This window comes from Curcuma longa, chromosome 4 (genome assembly GCF_044706935.1).
Source record: "Curcuma longa cultivar G26 ecotype Majalengka, Jawa Barat chromosome 4, ITB_CL_G26_1.1, whole genome shotgun sequence".
NCBI classification, from domain to species: domain Eukaryota; kingdom Viridiplantae; phylum Streptophyta; class Magnoliopsida; order Zingiberales; family Zingiberaceae; genus Curcuma; species Curcuma longa.
In genome coordinates, this window is record NC_133864.1 from 8,935,822 (window position 1) to 8,963,816 (window position 27,995).

At 35.5% G+C, this 27,995-nt stretch overlaps 1 protein-coding gene across 1 annotated transcript; it reads left to right on the forward strand.

Annotated features, from left to right (window-relative positions):
• The first annotated feature begins 1,687 nt into the window (after positions 1–1,687).
• LOC141826914 (auxilin-related protein 1-like) lies at positions 1,688–27,445 on the forward strand. The gene is given in 9 exon segments (XM_074714235.1): positions 1,688–2,517; positions 12,665–12,780; positions 12,783–14,251; positions 14,329–14,464; positions 14,624–14,721; positions 14,807–14,872; positions 15,017–15,106; positions 18,686–18,862; positions 27,075–27,445. Coding segments are annotated over 9 exon segments (2,892 nt in total). The 5' UTR covers positions 1,688–1,816; the 3' UTR covers positions 27,114–27,445.
• The last annotated feature ends 550 nt before the right edge of the window (positions 27,446–27,995 follow it).

Sequence of the window (27,995 nt, forward strand, 5' to 3'; positions counted from 1 at the left end):
AGTAGCTGTCCTCACCAACAAAACTTACCTGTGGCGTAAACCTGACGCCTGATTGGATGAACGATTGGGACCAGACGGATCTCCCGGGATCAGACTCCAGAGTAGGTGGATGTGAGTATAGTGGTTGTTGGCGGAAATTGTTTCTTGAATATAAAAAAAGAGACAAAGCGCCGTTTGAAGCAACGTTTTCTATGATATTTTATAATATTTTGAATCATGAAAAAAAATAAAATATTTTTAATAGTCAGATTCATATAATCGTGCAAGATCAAAGAGTTTGACTAGTTGGGTATGTTATCATTTTTAAATTAAACTTAAAGGGTTATATTAAAATTAATTAAGAGATGATTTATTTTTAAAAGACTTAAATTGTTTTTTACAAGTGACAAAATTAATTTGAAAAAAAATAAAAGTGATTTCATTATGAATTCTAAAAAATGAGAAGTTTTATTATATATATATATATATATATAATCTAATTCCAAACACTTCATGAGAATAAATTAGAAATTAATTCTTAAATTATTTAACATTTTAATCAATTTAATTTGAATCTCTAAGGCTTGAAATTTATTAAATATCAAATTTATACTTGTCAAGAATTTATTTATGTTTATTCAACACGTACAAAGATGATTAAATGAATAAATTTAAATAATCTATTAAATTAAATAAATAAATTTGAATAAAAAAATATTTAACACATTAATATTCGTGAATATAAATTCTAAATTATTCATGAACAATACTCATAAATATTTACAAACAAAATTTATGAATTGTATTCATAAAAAAAACTCTTATCAAACTTATAAATAAATAAAAAATGATCAAAATCAATAAATAAATTTAAAAATATAAAAAATTTAAATAATCAATTCGAACTCAGACCTTAATAACATCTAAACCAACTAACTTCAAATCAAATTTGAATCGCACACAAACTCATAAAAAATAAACTAAACTAAGTTTGAATAAGTTCATTTTGAAATTGACTTATTTTAATTAAGAACACAAAATTTGATTTGAAAAAAACTCTAAAGTTTTATAAAATTAAAATAATTTTTATGATTTTGATCAGTGTGAAAAGTCAAACTAATTTAATCATTTAGGATATATTATGACAAATTAATTACCATAACTATATAATTAAATATATATATTTGAATTTTAACTAAGTCATCCTCTAACTCTCTAATGCCTTAATACAAATCCCTAGTTCATGCTAAAGCAATATACGTGTTCAAATGTTTAAATAGGCAAATGAGGCAAGTCATAAAAATATTATTAAATAATATATACTTGATTTTTGATGCTAACAATTGTTTAATTAAATGGAAATCATACCAATTGACCTTTTGACTTTGACCATATCGGGTGGTCGGATGACTCGGATCGATGCCCGGTCGGCAATGCGGGCCCGGTTCAAGATCCATTGACCCGGTCCGTCAAACGGTCCGACCCGTTAACGGGTCAAATGTAGTCCAATTGCTAAAAGATCCGCCCCGCTAGAAAACAAAATTAAATAAAGGATTGAAACGATCATGCACCGAAATAGGTCACATACCCATCCCACCTTGCATGGGCCCCACCTCCAGAATAGCGTCCTCTGTGATCAGGGTGGGTCACCCCAAAAGACAAAAAGTTTCATCCCCATTTCTTCCTTCGGCCTTAAGCGAGTCGTGGCTCCCTCCGATCTCCCCTCTCCGCCTCTCCCGTGTCGTGCTTTCCCGGCCGATCGCCACCGCTCGCCGCCCTCGGCCATAGCTACCCCCTAACAACCTCCCTCTTGCCGATCTCCGTGTTCGTCTAGCCCATGGATGACTTCCCGGGAATCCTGGCTCGGGATTTCGGCTTCCGCCCCCAGGGCAAGGCTGCCCCCATGGCCGCCTCCAAGGCTCCACCCTCTGCGTACGCATCCGGCGGAGGAGCTTTCAATATAGGACTCGGATCCGACAGATCCTCCGCCGCGAACGGCTCCCGGAGCAATCCGAGATCCGGGTGGAACTCCAACTCGGCCGGTGATCCCTGGATCGGCGATCATGGGGCTGGCATGTCAGGTAGCCGGAGTCCCCCGGAATACGATGATGTGTTTGGAGGTCGTGCAAAGCCTCTTTCGAATCCCTCCTCGCATGGGCGGTCTGCCTCGTCTTCGCCGCCTCCTGCTGCTGAATCCATCTTCGACAGCTATAATAAAGATTCTGGCACGAAGTTTTCGTCTGCGTCTTCTCTGCCAGTCTACGACAAGCCGGTCTATGATGATGATGATATCTTTGATGGTGTTCCTGGGGCGAAGAGCTCGTCGTCGTTTAAGTATGACGATGTCTTTGCCTCAATCTCATCAAAATCTACTCACGTCTCTCCTCCATTCGATGATCTTCTTGAGAATCTCGGAAAGCCAATGACGAATGCAAAAGATGAGAGTGGTAGAAGATCTACGGAGAAAAAGGATCAGGGTTTGTCTGCGTTTGACGATCTGATTCCTGGATTCACTGGGAGCACCCATCCCAAGAAAAGGTGCATTTTTTTCTTCCTTCGTAACTTGGTAGATTGACAATGGAACTTGTTTGGATCATGATCACTTGATTGTTTCTCTTCAACGATTTATGCCCACTTAATCTTCTTAGAAAATAAAGGTAGTCACTTAAATTTAGCCTGACCTACTAGGCAGGAACATTATCGTGGCAGAGGTTTTATTCCCACACTATTAGAACACGGAAGCATCATAGACTTCATAGTTGCAAGACATGAATGAAAAATATTAGTCACTATAGTTGTGTAAATTCATCATTTTGTTGCAATTTTGTCAATGGTAGACAAGTTTCAATGAGTAAGTTTGAGATATTTGAGGAAAAATTCTGAGAAGCGCGCACACACACACACACACACACACAAAGATTTGTATACTAGCGCTGGACTTGTAGTTAACACTTTTGACCTTTGATCTTAGTTCATCTTACACTTATTTCTACTTTATTGGTTTTGGAATAGCAATTTCACTATCGACTCTATAAATCTATGTACTATGATTGTTGTGCTTGGTTTTGAAAAAAGAGAAAATAAAAAATATTACTATTCTAGAACAACTAGTCATAGACTTGTTGCTCCAACTAATGGTTAAAAAAATAATATAACATGGTGCAAACATGTCCAAAAATAACCACCAGAGTCCATTATTAGATGTTTAAGGCATTTGAATAGTATACTTGTATATGGTTCAACAGAGAGACAAGATCATTTGGTTCCAAATACTTGGGGCTAAACTGCTTGATGATGATGATAAATCTATACTCTTAAGGCAAGCAAAAAGACCTCTCTTTTTGTGCAACCATTGTATGCATAATTTTATTTTTCTACCCATTGTATTACATTATTTTTCATGAATTATAGACATTCATACAACATGCATACTTTTTTGGGAGCGATCCATCCTTCCGGAAGCAACATACAACTCTCCATTGTTCAAGTGTGCTTGTTCCCCCTTCTCCCTCACTAACAAGTCTTTGTGAAATAATTCTCATAAGAAGAAAAATAAAGTTGTTAAGAGACCCTTTTGATCCAACCCCAGACACTCGAAGATCCCTTTTCAAACTCTCTCCTATTTTGAATCAAGAGGTAAATAAATAGACACATCTAATTGCACTAATTATGGTAGTGCTCGTATTGATTGATGGGGTTGAAGACTAAGAAGTGAATTATATACTAAACATTCTTCTTACAACTAGATTCAATTTCTTGGTCCCTACATAGAGGAAAATGAATTTAATGTTCTTCCTTTTGAGGATTAAGAAAATCCTATGGATTTGCTTTCTCTAGACCTCTAGGAAAAGCATTAAAAAAAAGGCTCAAACATTATGTTCCCTTCACCACCTAAAACTAAAAGAGGGGAAATCTCGTAATTCTTAGTCTGCAAAGATGTATTGTTAGGTAATCCAGTTTCCTATTGAGAGTGAACTTAAACTTATGCTCAATAAATAACTATCCATTCACTAATAAGAGATGTATGTATTCTTGAGAAGAAAGGAACCGTAGTGGTTCCTCAAACTGCTTGGATCCCTTGAGTGAATAAAAAGTTAGATCTATATTGGATCTCACTTGAATCGCCCCATCTTCCCCTCTAATAGAAGTTTGGTTTGGAACTTGGATTCAAGCAAGAGGAATATATCTTGCTAATATGCATTAGATGATCCATATCTCTTGGTTAGACACTAATGAGCATATTGAACTATTCATGTGGTTGAGAGTCCTCATAGTCCACTCACAATGACACAATTATCGAGGAGGGACTCTACCATTTGAGCTAATAGCTCATCGTGTAGGTCTCCCTCCCACTGAGGCTTGCTATACCGAAAGCGAGAAAACCACATTCGTATATTTCCTTTTTACGTCATCATGTCACTACATGGAAAGGACATGGGGGACATAAAAAAGCGATCCTATCAAGTAACTTGTTTTGACCTAGGATAATAAGCTCATGATCTTGGTCTTCATTGTCGAAAAATGAAAGTAGACTTTCATATCTAAGCTTAGATCAGATGTAACTTGCTTCTTTTGGGATGTAAAGTAGTGTCAAACCAAAATACTCAACAAGTATAAACGTTGGTTCTCCTTGAAAAGGAGGCGATCCGACTACATCTTTCTTCCACTACAACTATCTTGTTACGACTTCACTCTAATCACTAGCCTTGCTTTTGACATCCCCTCGTGGTTAGGGTAATGATTGACCAACTCCTATAGTGTAATGGGTGGTCTGTAGAAGTCTCGGGAGCAAATTCATCACTGTATGGTTAATTGGTGATTACTAGTGATTTCAACTTTATATAGGTGAGTTGTGGCCTTGGTTTTTGGGGTTAGCTCACCCTTGTGGGATTGTGAACCTTTGTTCTTGACCATTGTAGCACATATGTTTCAAAGAACATAAGGGGCCTGAAGATTTGATGGCATCATCACATTTCTCCAATTTGTCACTAATAGTTTGTTTGTAGTTCCAAACCCAATGGTGGCAGCTAAACATGAGGGCTCGCTTGTTGCAAGATTTAATTAAAAGTTCCAAACCCAATGGTGGCAACTAAAGGTGAGGGTTCATTTGTTCCGAGACTTAACCTAACACCTTAAGACATGAGTTAATGATAACCATACACCACTTATGTACACGTTCTTGAAGGCACCCCTCTTTTCAAGAGGATTTATGACAACCTTGGTAAGGCATTGCATTAAATTAAATCACATGCTCCATGTCTCATGTAGGTCCTCGCCAATTTCTTGAGTTCATTCTTGATGCATTAGATACACCATTGCATGGGTCGATATGCACAATGCATATCCATCGTTTATAATTAGGACTACTAGGGTATCTATTCCCATTTGATCCCTGACTTTCATCTCTCAGTGTCAGTGCACAATGCCTAATATCTATCATTTAGTTGATGATGTTCTTTTTTATTTCTATGCATTTCACCAATCCATTGCACAATGGTTAATCTTAGTGTGTAGGGTGGAGCCCTGGGATTTAAACTTGAAAAGCTACCTACAAGCACATTATGCCCCATCATCCCAGATGCACTTGCATCCTTTGTCTTGTTGTGACTGTTGGCATAGAGTTATCCGTTGCTTATCCTCAAACATCATCAATGCTTCTTCAAGAGAAGAAGTTCATGACCTGTGGGCCTTTTACCTCCATATGACATTTCTTTGGCAAACTTTTGCTTATTGTCGAACATCCTTCATTGTTGCCTCCTATATGTCTCAGTTTTAATTTGTTTGATCATCCTCTTGGGCTAGCTACTAATCATCGCTTTGTTAAATTATTGCCTGACCAACTAGCTAATTAGATATGAGCTCCTTCTTGGGCGGATTTCTCCTTTTGCTCCTCATTGTGAGTGTTAACAATACTTTCCATTTTTAGACTAGACTCATTCCGTAGCAACTTTGTAACAAGGTATGCAATAACAGCTTATTTTGTAAGAGCAAAAAAAGCTCTGTCTCAATCTCCTACAGGGTCTACGCCCTCTTTGTTTTAGCCATGGGCGATTGTGAAAAAGAGAGTACCTAACCCCCACTTCTACGTATCTCGACCTCGCAACATTTCCTTCTTCCAGTGTCCAAACAGCATTGAAGTTCGAATTGCCTGTGCTTGCAGGACACACTGATTGATCGATCCTAGTTCTTCGTCGGTTAATACTAATAGGTGGAGAGGTAGCATACTGATCTCTACACTCTGCAAGGTGGCACTGCATCATTAGAGTGAGCAAGCACCCTTCTTCGATTGCGAGCATTTCTGCCGTTTGGAACTGGCATTTACTGTCGGTTCCAGTCCTGGTTTCGACTTCCAAGACAGCTTGAAGGTTGAGTGACTGGGGCAGATTGTAGACAGAAATCCATACTGGGGTCTGATATGAAGTTGTACATCAGTTGTTGTATTGCAATTATATGCATCCACATATGGTGATCTTTCTTGCGTAAGACATGCAATTGGTAGTGGAATGAAGATAATTTATCATCTGGTTTCATTTCAATGGTTGCTCGATTTGAACCTACTTCTCATCTCTGGCCTGCTCCTAACTTCTATAACGAAAAGAGAAGATGTGAACTAGCTGCTTTCGTCTCATCTCTGTCTCCTTAATATGAATGTGACACTGCACTGAGAGGTCTTTCCCCTCCCTCATATGTCTTACTTGCCCGTTCACAATTACAGACACCACTGTGTTTGACTTACATCGGTTAAGCATGCCGCTAGTGTTCATCCTGCCAGATCGAACTCTTCATGAGGTTTATAGTTGCATTACTTATAGGTTCCTTGATTGTAAATAAAGTGGCTAGTGTTCATCCTGCCAGATCGAACTCTTCATGAGGTTTATAGTTCCATTACTTATAGGTTCCTTGTTTGTAAATAAAGTGGATTCAAAATTCTCCTTCATTCTAAGGCATAATGTATCAATTCATTTCATATTAGCCTAGAGATTGCTCCCAACAATATAATCACTTACCATATCATGTCAATCCCATAAGCCTTACCATTCCCTTTCTATCACGGTAAGGGAGCAAGTTAAAATAGAAAACTTACATTGGGTTAACCATGCTTGAACTAGGCTTGAATTGTTGACTTCCACTACCTCAAGGTAACACTATTGCTGAGGTATATCACTTCTCGACCCTATTAAGAAATAGAATTAACTAATCATAAGGCAAAGGGTTGGGCTGAGAAATTTATTACCTATATTCTTGAATATGGCCTTTTTTTCATACTCTTACTATTATGGATGGATAAATAATAAGAAAAATTGGATTCAATTCTCAACTGCTCTTGTCAGAAATAGGATTGACTATGTATTCGAGCCATAGTGCATAATTTCATCATAAGATGTTCCTGATCTAAATCGACTATGTTTTTACATGAAGAAGGTTTTATTCAACGTGCTCTATTTGATACTAATAAGAGAATAACCTAACTCGATATCAATAAAAAAATAGGAAAGGAGAACCAAGTGAACAAATCAAGATGATATAGGATCATCCCTTGTGCTTATGATCTTACCATTTCCAAAGGAACTCGAGTTACATTCCTTTTCAATTTCCATTCGTGGGTTTTGACATTCTTTTTTGAGACCTTGAAAAAGAAATTGGACAAATTCCTTTTCTTATGAATTCATACAAGAAAAAAGAATAACAGTAATCTCCCCATTAACTACTTTTCATTTATTAATTTCATAGTTATAGAAATATTAATTTTATAGAATAGAAATACATGTTGTATTGAAACAAAATCTGTAACTTACTGTCCTCTTGTGTAGCATGTAAAGATTTACCTCCGTGGATAGACATATTTATTCGGATCAACATCAAGGTCCAACTCCATTGCATTGCTGGAGTCCATGCTGTATATTTGAAGCAACTTGACCTCTTTGCTTCTCTCATGGTGCAACGCTCTTTCCACTAAACCCCTTTCTCCTCAGTCCACGGAGATAAAATGTAGGACTAGTACAGATTATTATAGAAGTAACAACTCACCAAATGGAGATTGCTAACTAATACTAAATATAATAGAGAAAACCATCTTTTGTATAAACTTTCTCCGGTTCCATTACTACTAGGGTCCTTACACAATCAATCACATTATATTTATATTCTTTCAACACAACATAAGTCATTGAAAGATCTCGGATGACTCACCAAAGCACAAAAGCTAAGATCTTTGAGTGCATACATGGATAATCTCACATTAACTCTCAATTTTGGACCCGATTCATGATTTTCCTTAGGAGGTAACAAGAAGGAACTGAAACGTAATAGTATTTTCGTACAAAAGAAGGTTTTTGATCAAGGGATAAAGACCCTTTTTCTGTAAATACTGCATATTTAATTCCATCCTTAAATTCATTTTCTTCCCTATGAGTTTCAATATCAATATCGCTAAGAATTTCAGTTACTGTTCATTATCATATAATATATCATATCAATTTGTTATGAATGGATGATGAGATTCCATTTATACAAAGCCAAATTCCAATAAACTTATTAAACGTTCTCATTGTCATGCATCTAACAAGAATTGAACCTAGGAATTTACGAATTACGAGTTGGGTGCTTTAACCATTTAGTGATGCATTCAGTGATGGATGCTTAACTCATCATATATTGGAAATAAATAAATTCCAATTGTGATGCCTACTTAACACACCATATATCATAGATAAACAAATTGCAACAATACGATCTTTGCTAGAGGAAGTCTAACTATCAATGAAGAGAATTTGATTCAAATTTGGATTGTCAAATTGAGAGAGATATTGAGAAAGATCAAGGATTCTCACTATTTCATAGGTTTATGTATCTAATTTAATTTAATTTAGTGGGACCTTTCACTCATATCTTTTTCTATCAAGAACAATTTGTGAAACTTTTTGACCTCTATTAGAATATTTAGGGTTTCTAGAATAATTCTCCTAGAATAGGTCTCTATGTTCGTGTATAAATAGGGGCTTATTCCTTATAATAAAATATGATTTTCATATTCTTTTACATGGTATCAGAGCAAGGTTTAGGTTTAGGTTTATCCGCCTAACCCTAGCCAAATGGAAAGCAAATATTGAACTATATAGTTGCCTTATCTTTTTCTTTGTCTTCTTCATCTCTTTCCTCCTTCCACTTTGCATTTACCATCAACATCATACATTGGAACATCGACATAATATCAAAACAATATCATTTCAATCAAAGACCAACACGGCTTGAGATTTTGAACCTTGATATGAAGATACGTTGCATTGAAATAATGAGTTAACTGTTCAATTGATATGGACACATCTGAGATTAAAAAAATACTCTTCCTCTATTCAATTCTTTTCCTTCTTGTTGCTAGATATCTCGTTCACATCCAGTCTTTGGTTCCCGAGCCTCTATTGAGTTACAGACAAACTTAGAAAAGATTAAACCTTTGATGATTCGATCATACATGATTGAGTAGTGTGATTGAGTAGCGAAAACTTGTAGATAGGTATCTACACATGAATTTGAACAAAATTCTTTTTAGATAAAGAATCTCTTTCAAGTTGCTCTAGAACAATCAGAAGATTTTTTGGAAGAAATTCTGATTTCTACTTCTGGTAGCAACATGTTATTGCCTTGTTTATGGGGGAGGGGGGAGGGGTCAAATCAATGTGCTCTAAGAAGAGATAATAACTTTTTTGAGAAATATGAGACATTTAAGTCATACAAGATAAAGATATCTATTCATCGATAAGAAAAAGGGTGAACAGTGATTGGATTTATGTGAAAATAGAATCTCGGAGTGTGAACAATGATTTGGTTGATGAAGAAAGAGAATTCTTGGTTTAGTTCTACACCTTAGAAATAGACAAAGAAGAAAAAATGATTTGTTAAATTCTTTTGGGTTTAACTCATAGTCATTATTTACCAAAAAATGACATTGATAATCTAATGATTGACCAATCAAAATCTATTTACTTATGATAGTTGGTTGACATTTATAAAAAGCATTTAATGAATTATGAGTTTAATATATCCTTGTAGCAGAAAGTCACTTATTCACAAACGTCTTGTGGGTGTAATAGTTTTTATTTCCCAACTCATAGAAAACCCTTCTCACACTCTTTAGTCCTTTCCCCTTCTATGGGTACTTTAGTGATAGGTTCTATCAGAATTGGGCAGTCCTAATTGGTCAAATACCTAGCAACAAACTCGCATGCTCCCTTTCATTATGGTGTATCCAATCAACTTTCCGTATTCATACTACAAACTCGAAGGTTTTCTTTATTGATGATAGTACATGTGAGATAGTGATTATCGTGATGGTATCAATGTAATTGATAGTGATGATATTGATGATGATCTTGATCTTGATATAGAGCTTCTAGATATGACAAATGTGCATAATTATGGGTATGCTGCTGAGTGGGGATTTTATATCAATATCACCTTTGATTTGCATTAACAAGAGCAATGTGTCCTTGCATAATATGGATTCCAAACGTTTCATGGTCTTTATGTGAATTAGAGATCCTCCAGTCTATGATAGAACTATTTCTCCATAGATTTTGAAATATTCTTATTATTTTAAGTAAAATATTCTTGTCACTGGCTCAACACATTCCCCCAAAAGTGGATCCGATTTTAATAGCTCCAAATAAATTACATACATGCATTAAGATACGATGAGTTCCTATTAACAACAACAAAGCTTTTTTTCATACTAATGAATTCTTACCCATAACCATCGGTTCGAATGCACGAGATCTTGCAACTCCTCAATGTGACCCCTATCCTTCACTGTTACACAGAAGAAATCAATTATAGAAACTGTTAGGTAAAAGTTAGATGTATTTCAAAATGCATTCAACTTTACATAATATGATTGGATTGATTGGGTACCAAAAATTTAAATGGATTCGGAATGAAATAAATCTCTATGAATGAGATAAAGAAAGCCAATAGTAGTATATGTTTCCCCTTTAGTTCAGATTTTTTTTTTCTTTTACTATATATAATATGTGGTTTTATGAAATATAATTGAATTGTGTAATAGGAACACTATTTAATTAGTCAAGTATAGGTACCACTACCCACCTATCTACATATCTCAGATTTTATAGTAATTTTACTTGCAGTGGCAAAAGTTAGGTCACATTATTCATAATTTTCACATTTTCTATTGTATTATAGAAAATGAAAAAATTGAAAAGCATGATGATTCCCTATAAGGATATGTGATATGTGCATAAAAAGGACCTGTTTTGATACGTGTAATAATTTTTGTTTGGGGGTGTAGGTTTGCGCATACACATGCTTTACCCTTCAAAATAGTTGAGATGAATTAGGCATAATTAATTTTTTTTGTCATGCCTAAAGGAAAGACAACAATTTGAGTAAAAAGTTAGTGGTTCCAATTTGCACTAATTTTTCAGTCTTTGATCACTCCATTTTTTACTCTCTCAATGGAAAGAGAAGGGTAGTTTTTGAGGGGTGTGATAACCAGTCGAAGAGAATAATCTAAATTGAATTGGATCAAAAAAAGAAAGAAAGAAAAGAATTAGTAATAGAAATCTTAGTAAAAGAATATGGATGAATATTTTTTTACCTATTTTATATTTTATTTTAAATTTGGATTAGATTTGGCCGCATGGCCAAGTGGTACAGCAAGGGATTGTAAATCCTTTATCCCTAGTTCAAATCTGGGTGTTATGCTCAACAAAACCAATACAAATAGGAACGATCAACAAAAAATTTCAATTTGATGAATTGTCACTTGAGCTGGATAAGTATAAGCTTGTTGATAGTTTTTCTTCTTAAAATCGGGTCCTTGGGTGTTGCCCAAACCAGTACAAATAGGGACAAGTAAGTCTTTCTTAATAATATGATTGACTCTCATATTGAAAAAATAAAAGTAAAATAATGTCAGTTGGAAATGTGTACATCATAGATTGATTGTTACTGTCAGACTATATACTGTATATCCTAATCTCAAAGTCAAATGATGGTTTGAATGTCTAAGACACACTGACAGTTCCTATCAATTTATTACTGCAGTACGGGGTTTCTATTCTCATAACCTAGTTCAATTTTCCTTCTCAAAAGCAACTATTTATTAGCATGGACAGTGGCTCTACATATGGTTGCATATGCTTAAACTGATGTAGGATTGGTGGAACTACGTGATCTCCAAGGTACAAATCATGGTCTTTTCAGAGATGAATAACTATAACATTATCTATAATAGAACTTTCAAGACTATTCATACTGGAATGACCATACCATATGATAACTAACATTTTTTACCATTAAACTGATGTAAAACCTTTTTGATTGCCTGATTGGAAGATATTTCTGAATTCTATATAAAATACTTAATCTATTCCATAAAGCTGTCAAGTGTACAAAAGCTTGCCAATAAAACTCAAATCTACCAACTACAGGTTTTATGGTATTAAATAAAAATGGTTTGGATAAGCTGGATGTTTGAAGTGAGAGTCAGTTAATAGTGCTGAAAGTAGTCTCTCTAGATGGTAGCAATACCTTTAGGGATCCGGGAAAAGAGTCTAGCTAACAATTGCCTTCTGCTACATATTCCATACTTCCATACTAAACTTTCCTTTTGTATTTGTTAGTTGGCATTATTTTTCACTTTTCCAAAATGCAATGGCTTTTGCAGAGAGCTTCCAGAGGCTAACAAACAGGAGCCGACTGTTCCACCAGCTAAGCCATCTGCCAATACTATAAAAGATCCCTTTGTTGTGTTAGAATCAGAATCCCCTTCCACTTATCCTCCTCTTCTGACCCTCTGGAAAACATCAGTGAATCAGTAAATCTCAGGAGCACAGGAGTTGGTGTCTCTTCTGATAACACAGAAGTGACCAAGGATAAAAATGCTTTTAATGGAGTCTCCGAATCAGATCCCTTCTTTAATACTGAAATAAATGAGGGTAGAAGAGACAAGAGCCCTCTTAAGAAAACTGAGAACATTACAATCGGACACAGACAAGAATCACCTCAATCTCCAGTGGATCCCTTTGATGATCTCTTGCCAAATTTGCAGAGTAACAAGCATCCCAATTCTCAAGAATCTGTAGGTAGGAGTGATTCACATAGTTCTGCAACTATTGGACAAAATTTCTCTGATCATCAGTCTCCAAAGTCCAATGAACAACTGGACACGGCAGATGATGTTTGGCTTACTGTTGATGAAATCCCTCTCTTCACTGAACCTACTACAGCTCCACCACCTTCTAGGCGCCCACCCCCACTCGCCGTTAAACAAGCTCCTTTTAGTAGTACTGTCACAAGAAAGGATGATGAATCATTGTATCAATCATCTAATAGTTATACTTTCAATGAATCAGCTAAGAATGCTGTTTCATCTCCATTTGATGAACTTGAAGATTTTGCAATGGGCAAGCCTCAGACATATGATCAAAATCATTCAGATTTATATAAAGGTGAAGAATTTGAGACATACTCAGCTGCTGCAGCTTCTGCGGCTGCCATGAAGGTGGCCATGGATAGAGCTGAAGCAAAGTTCAGGCATGCTAAAGAGGTGAGGGAGAGAGAACGTGATGCAAAAGCTTACAAAATAAAAGAGGCCACACATCAAGAGGATTTGAATGATAATGATGAAAGATTCATCTGGGAACAGGAACAGAGGGAACAAGAGCATCTGGAGAAAGAGAGAAAGCGACTTGAGATGGAAAGACAGCAAGAATTAGAAAGGGAAAGAGAAAGAGAAAGAGCCAGGCAAGCTGTGGAGAGGGCTACAAGAGAGGCTAGGGAAAGAGCTGCTATTGAAGCTCGGATGAAAGCTGAGAGAGCAGCTGTTGAGAAGGCAAATGCTGAAGCGCGGCAGCGGGCGGAGCGAGCTGCAGTCCAGAGAGCAGCTGCTGAAGCACGTGAAAGAGCTGAAAGAGAGGCCAGAGAAAGAGCTGAACGAGCTGCTGCAGAAGCCAAAGAGAAGGCTGCTGCAGCTAGGGAAAAGGCTGCTGCAGAAGTCAGAGAAAAATCTGCAGCTGAGGCACGAGAAAAAGCTGCTGTGGAGAGAGCTGCATCAGAAGCTCGGCGAAGAGCAGAAAGGGCTGCAGTAGAAAGAGCTGCTGCAGAAGCACGAGAAAGAGCTGCTGCAGAAGCCCGAGAAAAGGCTGCTGCGGCTGCGAGAGAAAAACAACAGAAGCCTGAGGATGATCTTGAGTCCTTTTTTGGCATGAGCACTCGAGCTACTAGTGCACCAAAAGAAAGATCTAATTCAACGGTTAGGGCCAATCTCTCATTATTATGGGGAATTTATTTTGATTTCAGAAGCATTACCATAGTACTTGGATATTTCAGGAAACAATGTTTGATGGTCAAGCTCAAAATAGAGGTGGTTTTGATGGCACACGGAAACCATCGGGGACCAGCACCAATGTTAGAAAGTCATCATCTACAACAAATTTTACAGATGACCTAACTTCCATATTTGGAGGTAACAATTTTAATTAGTGTAGGTTCATTTTCATTGTATGTTTTTGTCAAATAGATCTTTTCATTTCATAGCTGGCTTTGACTAAGGATTGTTTCTCTTCCCTTCCCTTCCCCTTCCCCTCCTTGCTTCCGCATACTCCATTTTTCTTTTCATCAAAAGGTGCTCCATCATCTGGAGAATTTCAAGAAATTGAAGGAGAAAGTGAAGAGAGAAGAAGAGCTAGGTTAGAACGCCATCAAAGGACACTTGAGCGGGCGGTACTGATATTTTATTTGGTTCATATGTAAAATAAGAACAGCACCCAAACTCTTTATTTGATCTGCGCTTATTTTTTCTGTGCAGGCAAAAGCCCTGGCAGTGAAGAATGAGCGGGATATGCATATTCAAAGGGAGCAAGCAGAAAGACATGTATGCTTTATTGTTCTCTGTCATGACAACTAGTTGCTTTGATATTCCTCTAAAATGATTCTGCAGTAGTATGCCTTCTCTTGTTCAAAATTCATCATCTGGGGACATTATTTACTATCTAATAGCTGTTCATATTGATTCCAGAGAATTGCTGAAACCCTAGACATTGAGATAAAACGGTGGGCTTCTGGTAAAGAAGGCAACTTGCGTGCCTTGCTGTCGACCATGCAATATGTAAGTTAAGCACTTTTTTATGCTGAATTTGCCACCGGTATTTGACACTACCATACTGCAACATCACACAATGTTGTCGCCTTCTTTCTCCTCTTAGGAACTATGATGCCTGTTCCAAATAATATCAATTGGAACACTTTGAAGTGGATGATTGTATTATGATCATCTGCCGTTTCAGTTAAAGGCTTCTCCAATGCTATAGATTTGTTGCTACTGTTATTGTATTTTATTAAATCAATTTCAACAACAATACATAAATGAGCATTTTGGTTTCTTTCTAACTTTTTCTGGGTGAGCTAGTAGTTAGAAACATGGTTTAAAATCTCGAGTTGTGCCGAGATTTTGGTTTTGGACTGAAATAATACAGTTTCAATACTGTATCGTGTCGTGCTAATATGATTTCAGTATTTTTAAATATAAAATATATTAATTAAAAACAAAAAATTTAATTTAAATATTTTAAAAATAAAATTAAAAAAAATATATATTAAATTAATGGGATAATTTTATTAAGCTTTAATTAAACATATTTAAATTATCCCAATCATAGCTAGGAGTTAACCTAAGTTATTTATTAAAACCCTAAGTTATTTATTAAAAACCTACGACTATTAAAACCTTACCTGTTCCATCGTCCTGTTCTGCCTTGTTCTGCATGACCATCGGCCTGTGCAACCCGCGTGATACTTCCGGAGGCATTGTCGCGCTTGGGTGATGCCTTCGGATGGAACTGCCAATGCTGGTGCTGGTTCGCTAGCAGAACGAAATGTTTCACCCGTATCGGGTAAAATAGCTCGAGATTTTAATCGATGGTTAAAAATGCAGGTGAAACGGTTCGAAATTTTAATCGATGGTTAGAAACTACATATTTTTTATGTGAAAAGAAATTTTATTTTCTACTTGTCATATTTCTTGAAGTTGAATGCCCACTAACAATAATCAGAAAACATATTCTTAACAACTCATAAATCTTGTCTTGCTATTGAACTCTACGGAATCTTATACCGTGAGGTACCATAATCGACATATGTCATTCGGATCAAAGTCGATACTGATTGACATGGGTAAATCTCTCCTATTTAGCCTATGCTGAGCATGCTGATGAGTGTTGTGTTGTGTCAACACATGATACGATTTGGCACACATCAATTAAGATGAATTATATCTTTAGCAACTTGTTTCTCTAAAATTCAAATTCATTTGATTATCTAATTTCTATATGAATTTATGCCCCCACATTGAAGTAAAAATGAGTAAAATCACTTTCAATTCAATTTCTAATTGATATAAACATATTGAAAGTAGAATATGTGAGAAAGTATAATATGTGTGAAAAAGGATTAAATATGTAAAAGTGAATATATCTTGGCATGCTTAATTTATTTCTAGCTTACCTAATATAAAATATCAAATATTTTTTTATTTTCCAGAATATACTTGAATGCCATTGCATGATGGTGGTGGTTGAACGTGGGTTGTTAAGTGAATTAGCATTGTTTATTGCATTTTATTGAAGAATTGATCCGTTTTTCATATTGATTTGTTTGACATCTGAAATGAACACAATCAATTAATGATGAATTAATTTCTAAATATATTACTTAGTTTACAAGCTTTAAGAAGTCTATGCCATTCTTTTAAAATTAATAAATCTATCATATACTATCTAAATAACAAATCTATGTGTTGTAACAAGTCATAACAAATTTATCACTTATTATAAAAAATTATAACAAAATTTTCACATTGTTAATTGTTCGTGCAAAAATTATTAATTGGTGACATGTCCATATGCCAAATTATTTTCTTACTACATGTCATTGTGGTATGAGGTATTTTTGGTATGTCATAAAACATTTTCCAAGAAAATATAATTGAAAAAAGATGATACTCCATGTGAAAAAATATACTTTATGGAATACACTATTGGAATATACTTTATAGCATATGACAGAATACCAATATGGGCAAATGATACATATAATAGGAAAACAATTTAACATTTGGACACTTCATCAATTTATAGTTTTTTCATAATTTTTTTTCGTGTGCTAGGTTTGTTATGACTTCAAATAACACGATAGGTTGTTTATGATTTTAAATAAAATGGGACGAACTTTAATTCTAAAAGTGTTAGATTTGTTAAGCAATTGATCTAATAATGACAGTCACAATAGAAGCGAGCTTGCTGTGGTTAACTCTTATCCTTCTATGTGGTTCCATGTATTGATTAAATTTCATCCTGTGCCAATTAGCATAAGTGATCCTTTTCATTTTGTTGGCCGATCAGCATTCAGAACAACCCAATACAACTAGAATATCATATTCAATGCAGTTGGAGTCTTCCTTGGAGGTTGGCAAAGCTTCCACAAGGTGAGGTGGTTGATTGAGGCAAGGTGTTTGGGAATGCCAGTCAACAATGGTGCAAGGTGTTTTAGGACTAAAACATCACATCCAATGCATTCAATCTTTCTTAGAGGTCAATGAAGTTTCCACGAGGTGAGGTGCTCATGAACACAAGTTGGAGATGGTGTGAGATGTTTTGGAAGGAGAGGCATTTTGTCCATGCTAAACCTAGCAATGCGAGGCGCTTATGCCTTATAGAGGTGTTTTGTTTGCTTGTGAGTTTAGGCTCTGCACCTTCTATGTAGCAAAGTTTTTGCATTTGATTTCTTTATGCGAAACTTCTCTTTCTTCTCCCTTCTCTTCTTCTAATGCTTGACACCAATGTTTAAAATATCGAGTCGTGCCGAGGTTTCGATCCCGGATTGGAACGATATAGTTTCGATACTGTATCGTACCATGCTGGTATAGTTTCAATATTTTTAAAATATAAAATATATTAATAAAATAACAAATTTAATCTAAATAACCTAAGTTAAGAAAAAAAAGCCGACCGCGACTGGCCACACGTGACTGGGGGCGTGTGTGGCCCGGGCGATGCCTCCAGACGGTATCCGGATCGGAATGCCTGTGCCGGTCCGTTGGCGAAATGAAAATTTTCGCCAGTATCGATCGATACAGCTCGAGATTTCAATCCTTGCTTGGCACATCCATTGACACTAGCACCTAGCAGGCCTAGTATATCTCATTTCAGCCTGGGATTGAACTTGGATTGAGAATTCAAATCTTGGTTGTATGTGTTGCATAGGTAGATCAATTGTAGCATTATATGCCTCAAGTTTCCTGGGTATGCACCTTGCACTTGGGTTCTCTGACCTTGCAATGCCTAATGCCTTGAAAAGCAATGATATGATTCTCTCAATTGGCTAATAGTGTTATTGCATGTTTTCTTTTTCTAGTTCTCCACATGTACTTTCATGGTTTGGATAATGTAAACAACATTAGTGCGTTTAGTGTTTGAACTCTTATCTATTTGAATTTTGTTGCCAACAACATTTAAAGTTTTTGTGCATTTGAACATCAAATTAATGCCTAGCTTAATGATTTTTTTACTGTTGGTATTGCTATTAATCCATATATCATATAGAAAGAATCTTTAAAAATCTTGTATTGTGATAGGTGCTGGGATATAATTGTCATTGATTTGATCTCGTTGACTTTCCAAATGGTTGGCAGGTACTTTGGCCTGAATGTGGCTGGCAGCCTGTCTCTTTGACTGATTTAATCACTGCTGCTGCTGTGAAAAAAGTCTATAGAAAAGCGACTTTATGCATTCATCCCGATAAAGTTCAACAAAAGGGTGCAACCCTTCAGCAAAAGTATATTGCTGAGAAGGTGTTTGATCTACTCAAGGTATGTACCTAGTAGTGGATTTTTCCATGATGAGCTTGCAACTATCAAGCACAATTCCAGTGAAATAGTTTAGGTGGAACACTAATTGTTTCTCATTCTTTATCTCAAGTTTTCTTTGCCCACCAAATGCACAAAAAAGAGGCAAAAAGGAAAAAAGAAAATAAAAAAAAGTGAATTTGTGGCATTAGCCCATAGGTACAACAGGACTACTTTTGTTATGCCATTAGGTGTTTTACCCTCTTTTTGTATGATAAATACTTGTATTGCAACTCTTAGTACTTAAATGAACTTAGAGAGATCTACCACTAACCAATGGTCTAAGCTCCTAGTGTCCAAACAAATACTGTTTAGTTTTGTAGAACTTTGGAGTTGTTCTACACCATGATTTGAGGTGCTAAGCTATGCTGATTGTCATGGGCAGAATTTACCATTTTGCATCCCATCCAACACCGAGACACGTTGGTACACCAACTTGCGGCAGAACAGATAAATTGTGATTGACCGACACTGAGATGCTTCTACACCACATCGACTTGATGAAAAGGGAGAGATGATTGCGTTTGAGAGACTAGTATAGAGAGAAGAGAAACCTACGGTGAGAGCAATGATGGGCACAATTGGTGTGATAGCAAGCACGATGGCAAACAATGGGCGTGGAAGTAGACTTGGTTGCGACAGTAAGCAGAATTAGCAGGTCGTGGTGAGAGAGGGGGATTAGGAGAGGGGGAGAGAAAATAACTAGATAAACTTCTTAATTTTTAAAAATGCTGTTATCCTAATTAAATATGAATGAATCAAACTATCTTATATATAAATTTAGTTTAATCTTAAATTGACTAAATTAAATCTAAATTGAATCTCGTTGAATACACATAATCGTAATCACTATGTACTCTTTGAGCTGCATTTAACTGTAAATTGACTTCCACTTGATTCCAAAACTCAAAATAATAATTCTATTTAACTTAATTAGTTATTTAAAATTTAAAAGATAATTTAAATTCTAAAAATTTACCTAGATAAAAATTTAGTATTTAGTATCAGTGAATTTTTTAATGTTTGAATTTTTGTGATTTCAAGAGAGACTAAGAGAAATTGTGTGAGCAAGTCTAACGTTTGGTGACATCATTGAACTCCTCCTTTATGCTTTCACTAAGCTTTGGCCCTAGTGTTAATGAATAACTAGGGTTCCACAATGCTTTAATTAAAATGAAATTTTATTTATTAAATTTAGAAAATACTGGATGATCGCAATAGGTATGCACTGATTATATTAGATTTTTTTTAAAGATAAAGCTCTATATAATTTAATTTGCAAGTGTAATAAGTTTTCAAAGTTGAACTTAATTTTATCAAAAAATCTTAAATTGATTTTTTTTTTCAAATTTAATTGAGTCAAATGTGAATTAAATTTCTAAAATATACATCATAGTCATTAAATGTGTGTGAAATTTGAAAGTGTATATTTGGATCAATTTATAATCGAAGGAAAAGCAATTTGAGAGTCATGTTGATTGGGAGTGATTATTTTCTCTTGATCCATAATAATCTTGCTTCAAATTAACAAGTGAGAGAAAGATGGGTGAGCCATTGATTCTAACAAGTGATGACAAAGTTAAATGAGTGATCGTGTACCTCGAATTATGGCAAGGTATAACAATTTAAGTAAAAAGGGAGACTTAATTTCTTCTCTCTTGTGCAAGATCATGTTAACACTTGTGAGTTACAAGCTACCAAATAGTGTAGCTTAGGAGGTTCAGCCTAAACCAGTTGAAATGAACTAAACAAGTTTCTTAACAACTATAAATGTGGGCTTCATATGCTTTGTGCAGCCACCATGTGATCCCCTTAAAATCCACCTATGTGACAGCATGTGGCCTAGGCAGTGCCATTCTAAAACCACGGAGTTTTCTATTGTTGACAATGTCACATGTCCAAATCTTGGTTAATAGGTGAAATTTGCACTTTATACACTTTGATCACAACTTTCTCTTCTCTTGCAAGTCTGAAATTTGTTGATGTACTAGATCTAGTACCAGGAATTTATCTCTCTTCTTGAGATAACTCTTGTATTCAATCTCGTGCTTGGCAATCTGTTTACAATGATTATTAGGTTGAATTTGGAGTATTGGATTTCATTTTTTTCTTAGGACTGGATCCCTCCTGATGTTGCAATGTTGTTGTGTGAGGTTTATCTAGTTAGTGTACCGAGATTACATGATGCAACAATTGAATCTGTGATGAAGGCGGAGATAGAAGTTACAGATTTTCAAGGTGACATTTGTAGCAGAGGATCCCTTGCAGGTGGTGGGATCACATTCTGATTTGAAGATGTGGACATGGGTAGCAATGGATTTGTGGTGTGCATTGAGAACACCAGTGGGTTTCAGGAAAGGGAGGGAATTGATGCTGGGCATTGGAGAGATGGGAGGTGAAGGGCAACATCATAAGGGATTCAGATTGAAGAGTGTGGATGAGGAGATTTCCTGAAGGTTGGGTGGGATTTTAATGTGGTAGTGTGATAGGAGCAGTATTGGGGGATGAGGTGCAAGGAAAGGAGCAGGTGATATCAAATGATGGAGGAAGGAGTGACTGGGTTATTTTTTTTATGAGAATAAGGGGAGGTTGATGTGCTCGTGGTGTAGTTACCAACATCGACCTAGGCTAGCTGGCCGAATTGAAAAAAAATTCAGGACCAGAATCTCCATTGGCTTGAAGCAGACTATAGACTAGAAATGAAAAAAAAAAAGAAAAGAGTTGAACTGACCTATCAGACTTGTTGAAAATCAATGATCTGGACACAGGTTACCAAAAGCCAATCTGGTTTTTTCAAAAGTCCAAACTGCTCTTTCTATGTAGGAATATGTAGATGGACAAATATGTCATTATAATAAATTTATAGCATATATATTTTAGTCAGGATCACCTAATTGATAATTTAATAATCTCATATTTATCTTATTGAATACTTGTTTTAACAAATATTTTTTTTATTAATTTTGAATTCTATTGTGATTATGGTTTGAGGTGCCAAGCCATGCCCGTTGTCATGGGTGGAATTTTCGTTCTGCTGGTTGATTGGCTCAAGATGCATGACACCACATTGGCTCGTGAGGAAACAAAGAAATTGCAGTCGACTTGGCACCCATTGCATCAACTCGATGGAACGGAGAGAGAATATCGATGCAGAGAGAATTAGGAGAAGGTTTAGTGTGGCGGCAAGCATGATATCATACAAGTGGGAGTGGCAGCAACCATCATTGCAAGCAACCAACGAGCACAAGAGAGAAGAGGGATTGGGAGAGGGGAATTGGTCATAAGAGGAAGGATCGAGAGAGGGGAGAGAGGAAAGGAAAGTAAATATATTTCCTAATTTTTTAAAATACTACAACTTCTAATTACATACAAATGAACCAAACTATCTTATATATAAATTACAGAGAATGGGGATAAGGTCTAGCGCAACGGTGAGGGTGATGGCGGATAAGCGTGTATGCCAACAAGCACAAGAGATAAGAGGTTGGAGAGGGGAATTAGTTGCAAGAGAAGAAAGATTGAGAGAGGGGAGAGAGAAAAGGTAATTAAATATATTTCCTAATTTTTAAAAATATTATAACTCTTAATTAAGTACAAATGAACCAAACTATTTTATATATAAATATAGTTCAATTTTAAATTGGATAAACTAAATCAAAATTGAGTTTGGTTTGAACCCACTTAATCAGTCACTGTGCCTACTTAATGAGCTCCAGTTAATCCTATATTTTGCCCTTTGATCTTCTTGATCTGCACAAACTTTTATTTTCCAGTCTAGCCTCCACCACCTTGGGGTCTTGATGGTTGTCACACCTCGACAATTGGCTGACAGTGAGCTCACGGGTTGTAGGCTCAGGAGGAGGCAAAAGAGGAACACACTCATGGTCGGCCAATAAGCTTATGAGGAGAAGTAGAAGAGGAACATGCTTGTAAACTATGAATTCAGGAGGAGAAGCAGAAGAAAAACAAGCTCACAGACGGGGGTTGTTGATGGGCTCACAAGCAATGGGCTTGGAGAAGCAAAAGAGGAATGGGCTTGGCTGAGCGAGCGACATGCTTGGGAGAAGCAGAAGAAGGAGAGGTGGCTGAAGGATGCGAGGCAGGTAGTGGGCTTGCTAGTAGATGGCAGGCTCAGGAGGGAGGGAATGCAGAAGAGTAAGGAGGACATTGGGCGAAGATGAGATTTCACGAACTGGGAGGAAGGAAAGGGGCTTTTTGTCTGATTTGGGAGGATCAAATTTTGGCCAAAATCAATCTGGGATGGATTGACAATCCATCATTTGGGTAATTTTATGTCTATAAACGGTGGATAACATCTTGACTCTCGTACAATCTGCCCCTTGATTTATCCATCCTTTAGAGCATTAGGCAAAACTGGATTTGGTTTGCTAGAAATAGTAAAAGAAGAATATAGTAATCAAACCAAGCAAAAATAATATAAAATTTGAAATTTGCTCAACAAATTTATTTTTGAAAGGGTCTATTTTTGTTTGTATCTAACCGTTTATAAGGAAATAGTTTATAAATTGATGTTTTAGACAAGAATTTAAGTTGTGTGAATTATGTACAATCCCTCTATTTTATTGGTATTCAATATGCTCCTACTTTTTCAAAAATATTTACTCCATCAAATGTCTTTTCTGACATTATATGTATACCCCTTGTCGATTATTGTTATTTCATTTACCCCTCATTTTTCCACACTAAATAAGCCATGTGATTAATTCTGAAAATAGCTAACAGTAAACTAGAAATTATATACTTATCGTTTACCCATTTAATTAATTAATTCTTTTGTCTGTTAGTAGGACAGTATATACATCCCAGTATTTTCTTTTATGCTAGATTATTTTTTTGTGTTTCCTAAATACCCAAACACGTTGACCCACATACTTGACTAGTCTTATCATAATCATATGTTATTCTTTTAATGAAATATTCATATTTCTCTGCTGAAAATAGACACAAGCTATCTAAAAATATTTGCAAGAATTTTCTTAACACTCATCTTAATTATACCCAAACTTCTTTTCTTATTTATTGATGTTGCATTTCATTTTAATTCTATTTAAAATTTTTAGTTTATAAATTTTCTCCTCCTAATTCATGCTATTTATCTTGAACAAATTTCTAAGTTCAACTTGTACGAATGTAAAAGATAGTCTTAAAATATGTTTGGTTTACATAACAGAATAGACACGAAATAAAATAGTTTTTCTTGTGATTGAATTGACTACGAAGAAATTAGGGTACATATACTTTGGTTTAATTACATCTCCTCATTTGCTCCCTTTAGTATTCAATTGAATATTCTTCTCATTCTTAGTCCTAAGTTGCCATCGAGCTTTGCTATGTTTACAACCTTTTTGCCTTCAATTGCAGCTACCTTATTATCTGCTCAAATTCTCCTCATTTTGGACTTACAAATAATTGACTTTTCAGTTATAACCTTCCCAATGTTATTTGCTACTAAAGTCCACATAACATCAACAATATCAATCTCTTCATTCTGAACCTTTTCATATACTCTATGATGCAAGATTATAAATTATTGTACTTATTTTTGTTATCTATTCTTCTAGAACTAAAGGCATTTTTTTTTTACTTTATAGTGTTTCTAAAACTCTTATAACCTTATTAGAAGCTGTTAATTAGTTAAACATTACTTAGTATATCTATATAAAAAATTATTCTATGGTTAGCCTATGAATAAATTTATCTGACTATAATTATTTACCTCTCTATTTAATTCATGTGAATCAAATACTTCTCTATTTAATTCTCCTTATGTCCATCTAAATTTCATGAAGAATAAAATTATTGTACCATGAATAAACTTTACCTATCTTCTTTTCCTTATTCTTTTATTCAATTCTACTTGAGGGGAATACTCACTAATCATGTGTCCAGAATGTTTGTTTTATTCTTAACTTTTTTCTAAGTAAGTTTAAAAGGTGCCTTATCCTGTAATGTTATGTACGCAATATATGTTATGATATCCTATGCTACGTTACAGGTTTCCTTTGACACCCTACCTGTTATATGATGTTGTACGTCTTAACTAGGCAATGATCAACGGTTTGGCTGCATGTTTTTTTTTCTGTCCTATTGAAGTCTATTTTTGGTAATACGTATAGTTAAAGCCCAGAGAGTTCGAGTAAATTTAAAGAGGCTTTGGAATTTAATACTTGCTTTACTGAGCAGGTTAGGTTGTGGGATATATTTTAATAAATTAGTGTGAAGGGGAGCCTTGGCGCAACGGTAAGGTTGCTGCCATGTGACCTAGAGGTCACGGGTTCAAATCCTGGAAACAGCCTCTTGCCAAAGGCAAGGTAAGGCTGCGTACAATGGATCCTTTCCCCGGACCCCGTATGACGGGAGCTTCGTGCACCGGGCTGCCCTTTTTTTAGTGTGAAGACAAGAATTAAAATTTGCACGATTACTCTTTTACCTTTTTCTTTTCTTCATCTTTTTTCTTCTAGGATTAACATAAACATAAGATAAAATGGGTTGTTAGAACCATGATATACAATTCCGAGCCATGCTGGTTGGCACGGGCTGTTTCACCCACCGACCAACATGGCATGGATTTATGGCTTGTGGCGGCTTCGCTACAGTCACACGAGCTCGCAAAGGCAACCGTGACCCTCTATGACCTCGTGGGGCACCACGAGGTCCACGGAGTTTTTATTATTATTATTTTATTTTTTTAAAACAGTATTTTTTTTTCCTATCCTATTCCTTTACATCTCTTAATTTTTTTTCCCTCTTACATCGTTATTTTTTTCCTTCTACATTGTTAATTTTTTTTCCTTCATCCTCCTACATCGTTAATTTTTCCCCTCTTATATCGTTTACTTTTTTCCTTCATCCGTCCACGAGGTTAAACATAGAGAAAAAACTTCTTTAACTCTTTATAAAGATGGTTACTTTTTTTCCCTCCTTTATCCGACCATGAGATAAATAAGAAAATCAAAAAGTTCTTGAAAGATGGTTAATTTTTTTTCCCTCTATCTGTTCATGAGTTAAACAGAGAAAAAAATCCTGATTCTTGGAAAAAATAAAAAATTAAATATAATATAATTTTTAATCTTATAAAATATACTACTATAAATTAAATTATTATATATTAGAAATTTGATATAATTTTAAACTAATCAAAATAAATTCAAATTAAATCTAATTTAAACCTACTTAATCCTTCCATGTTTATAGCAATAAAATATTAATAAAAATATTTTTTAATTAATTTATTTATATTTTAAAAAGTACCAAAATCGTATTGGTACGATGTAGTACCAAAACCGTATCATTCTGATCATAAATCTACACGGTTTGAAATGTTAAACCATTATTAGAACTCAACAACTCTTTATTTTCCAGGAACAACAGAAATTGATCAATGGTAATATGTGTTATGTATAATTTCATATATGTTATGAACAAGGGAATTTGATCAAAATTTATCTTGTGGATAAGCCGCCCCCACCTAGTGGATAAAGCTTGGTTGTTGTCGTTGAATTTGTTGTGGGATACATATGATTTGTGGCTCAGTTGAAGCTTTTTGATAGATCGTAATATCAAAATCAATGTTAGGATCATCTGTTCAACTTAAGATTGTACCAGCCTTGCAAATCCCTTTCTGCGAACTATTCTCATCATCCAAATCCAGATGTCAAAATGTTCTTTCATGTGCTTACCTAGTTTATTAAACTGCAAACAACATAGGAACTTGGGAAATATACATTTCGTTGCCATCCTTGCAATCAAACCTTTATCTTGTATAGTCTATTGTATGCTTAGTTTTTATTTTGTATGGACACTCAAAGATGAGAAATGAGCTACTCTAAACTATGCGCTGCTGTCGATGCTGCCATTGATCTGCTGGTATGACCAGGAATTGGTCATCATCCAGTGCAGGTTGATCCTCAACTCTGAATCATTTTCTTTTTGTTAAATGGACAGACATCCAAAACTGGTAAATACCGGTCACACTAGGTCATCCTAGTTCAAATTTTGGATTATTATTATTATTATTATTTGTTTACTTTTGTCTACTGATATGATTTGGACTAGCTTAATTTTAGAGCTAAACTTGTCGAGAAAAATGCTGAAAGGAAATGCTAATCTATTCTACTGCAACTTAGCACTCATCCATGTTCTTGACATGTAACAGGAAGCTTGGAACAAATTCAACTCTGAGGAGCTCTTCTAAATATCTTTGCTGTCACACTGCATAAGCCATTGATGACACGCTTCCATTCGACTGTATTCTTTCTTGGTGTTTCTATGTGGCCCCTTGTCAAATTAGTTTAGCCACAAATACAGACGCGTGTAAATTATTTTGCAATTCATGTCGGTGTTCGAGCAGCATATGGTTCTTGCAGGTTGATGATCTGATTGTGAACCCCTGTGCTGAACTCAGCCCCAGCCAATCTCAAAGACATATTTTTGATAATATGCTGTTTGTAAAATTTGTTCATTGCATCAACGACAAACGCACTGTTCTTATGTTCGGTTAGTGAAATTTGTTCCTTCAGTTCTTCAGATAGCAGGAATTAGAGGAATCCTGGACTTTCTTGTTCTTTATATTGATTCTACTACAAGTTCACGAGGAGTAAAATTTCACGAGCATTGATTCTTTTTTTTTTGTCGTGATTTTACTCTTCCACACGATGGGAAAACGACGAATAAAAAAGCCAATCACTGCTGAATTGAAATATTATTCATTTTTTACTAGAGGGGAAATTATTCTAAAGATGAATTGTGAGTTAAAAAAATGATAAATTCTAGTTAGTTTCATTGACTATCTCTGAAATGATCAGTTTGTTCCTTCCTTGTTTGCCATCCGAGTAATGAGATAGTGAAAAATTATAGCATGACACACTCAATGTAAGTGTATCCCATTGATATGCAGTGGGATCCACATCCTTTGATTGCGCTTCTCATTTAGAGCAAAATGAGTTGATTACGATGCACAGTTGCAAAAGAAGGCAAGGGTTCGAATTGTACGAAGTCAGGCAATACCCTCCTGTGTCGTAATCAACTGTACACCATTTGCTCGGGGACATGGTGAGTTAGCCGACCGTGTGGGACC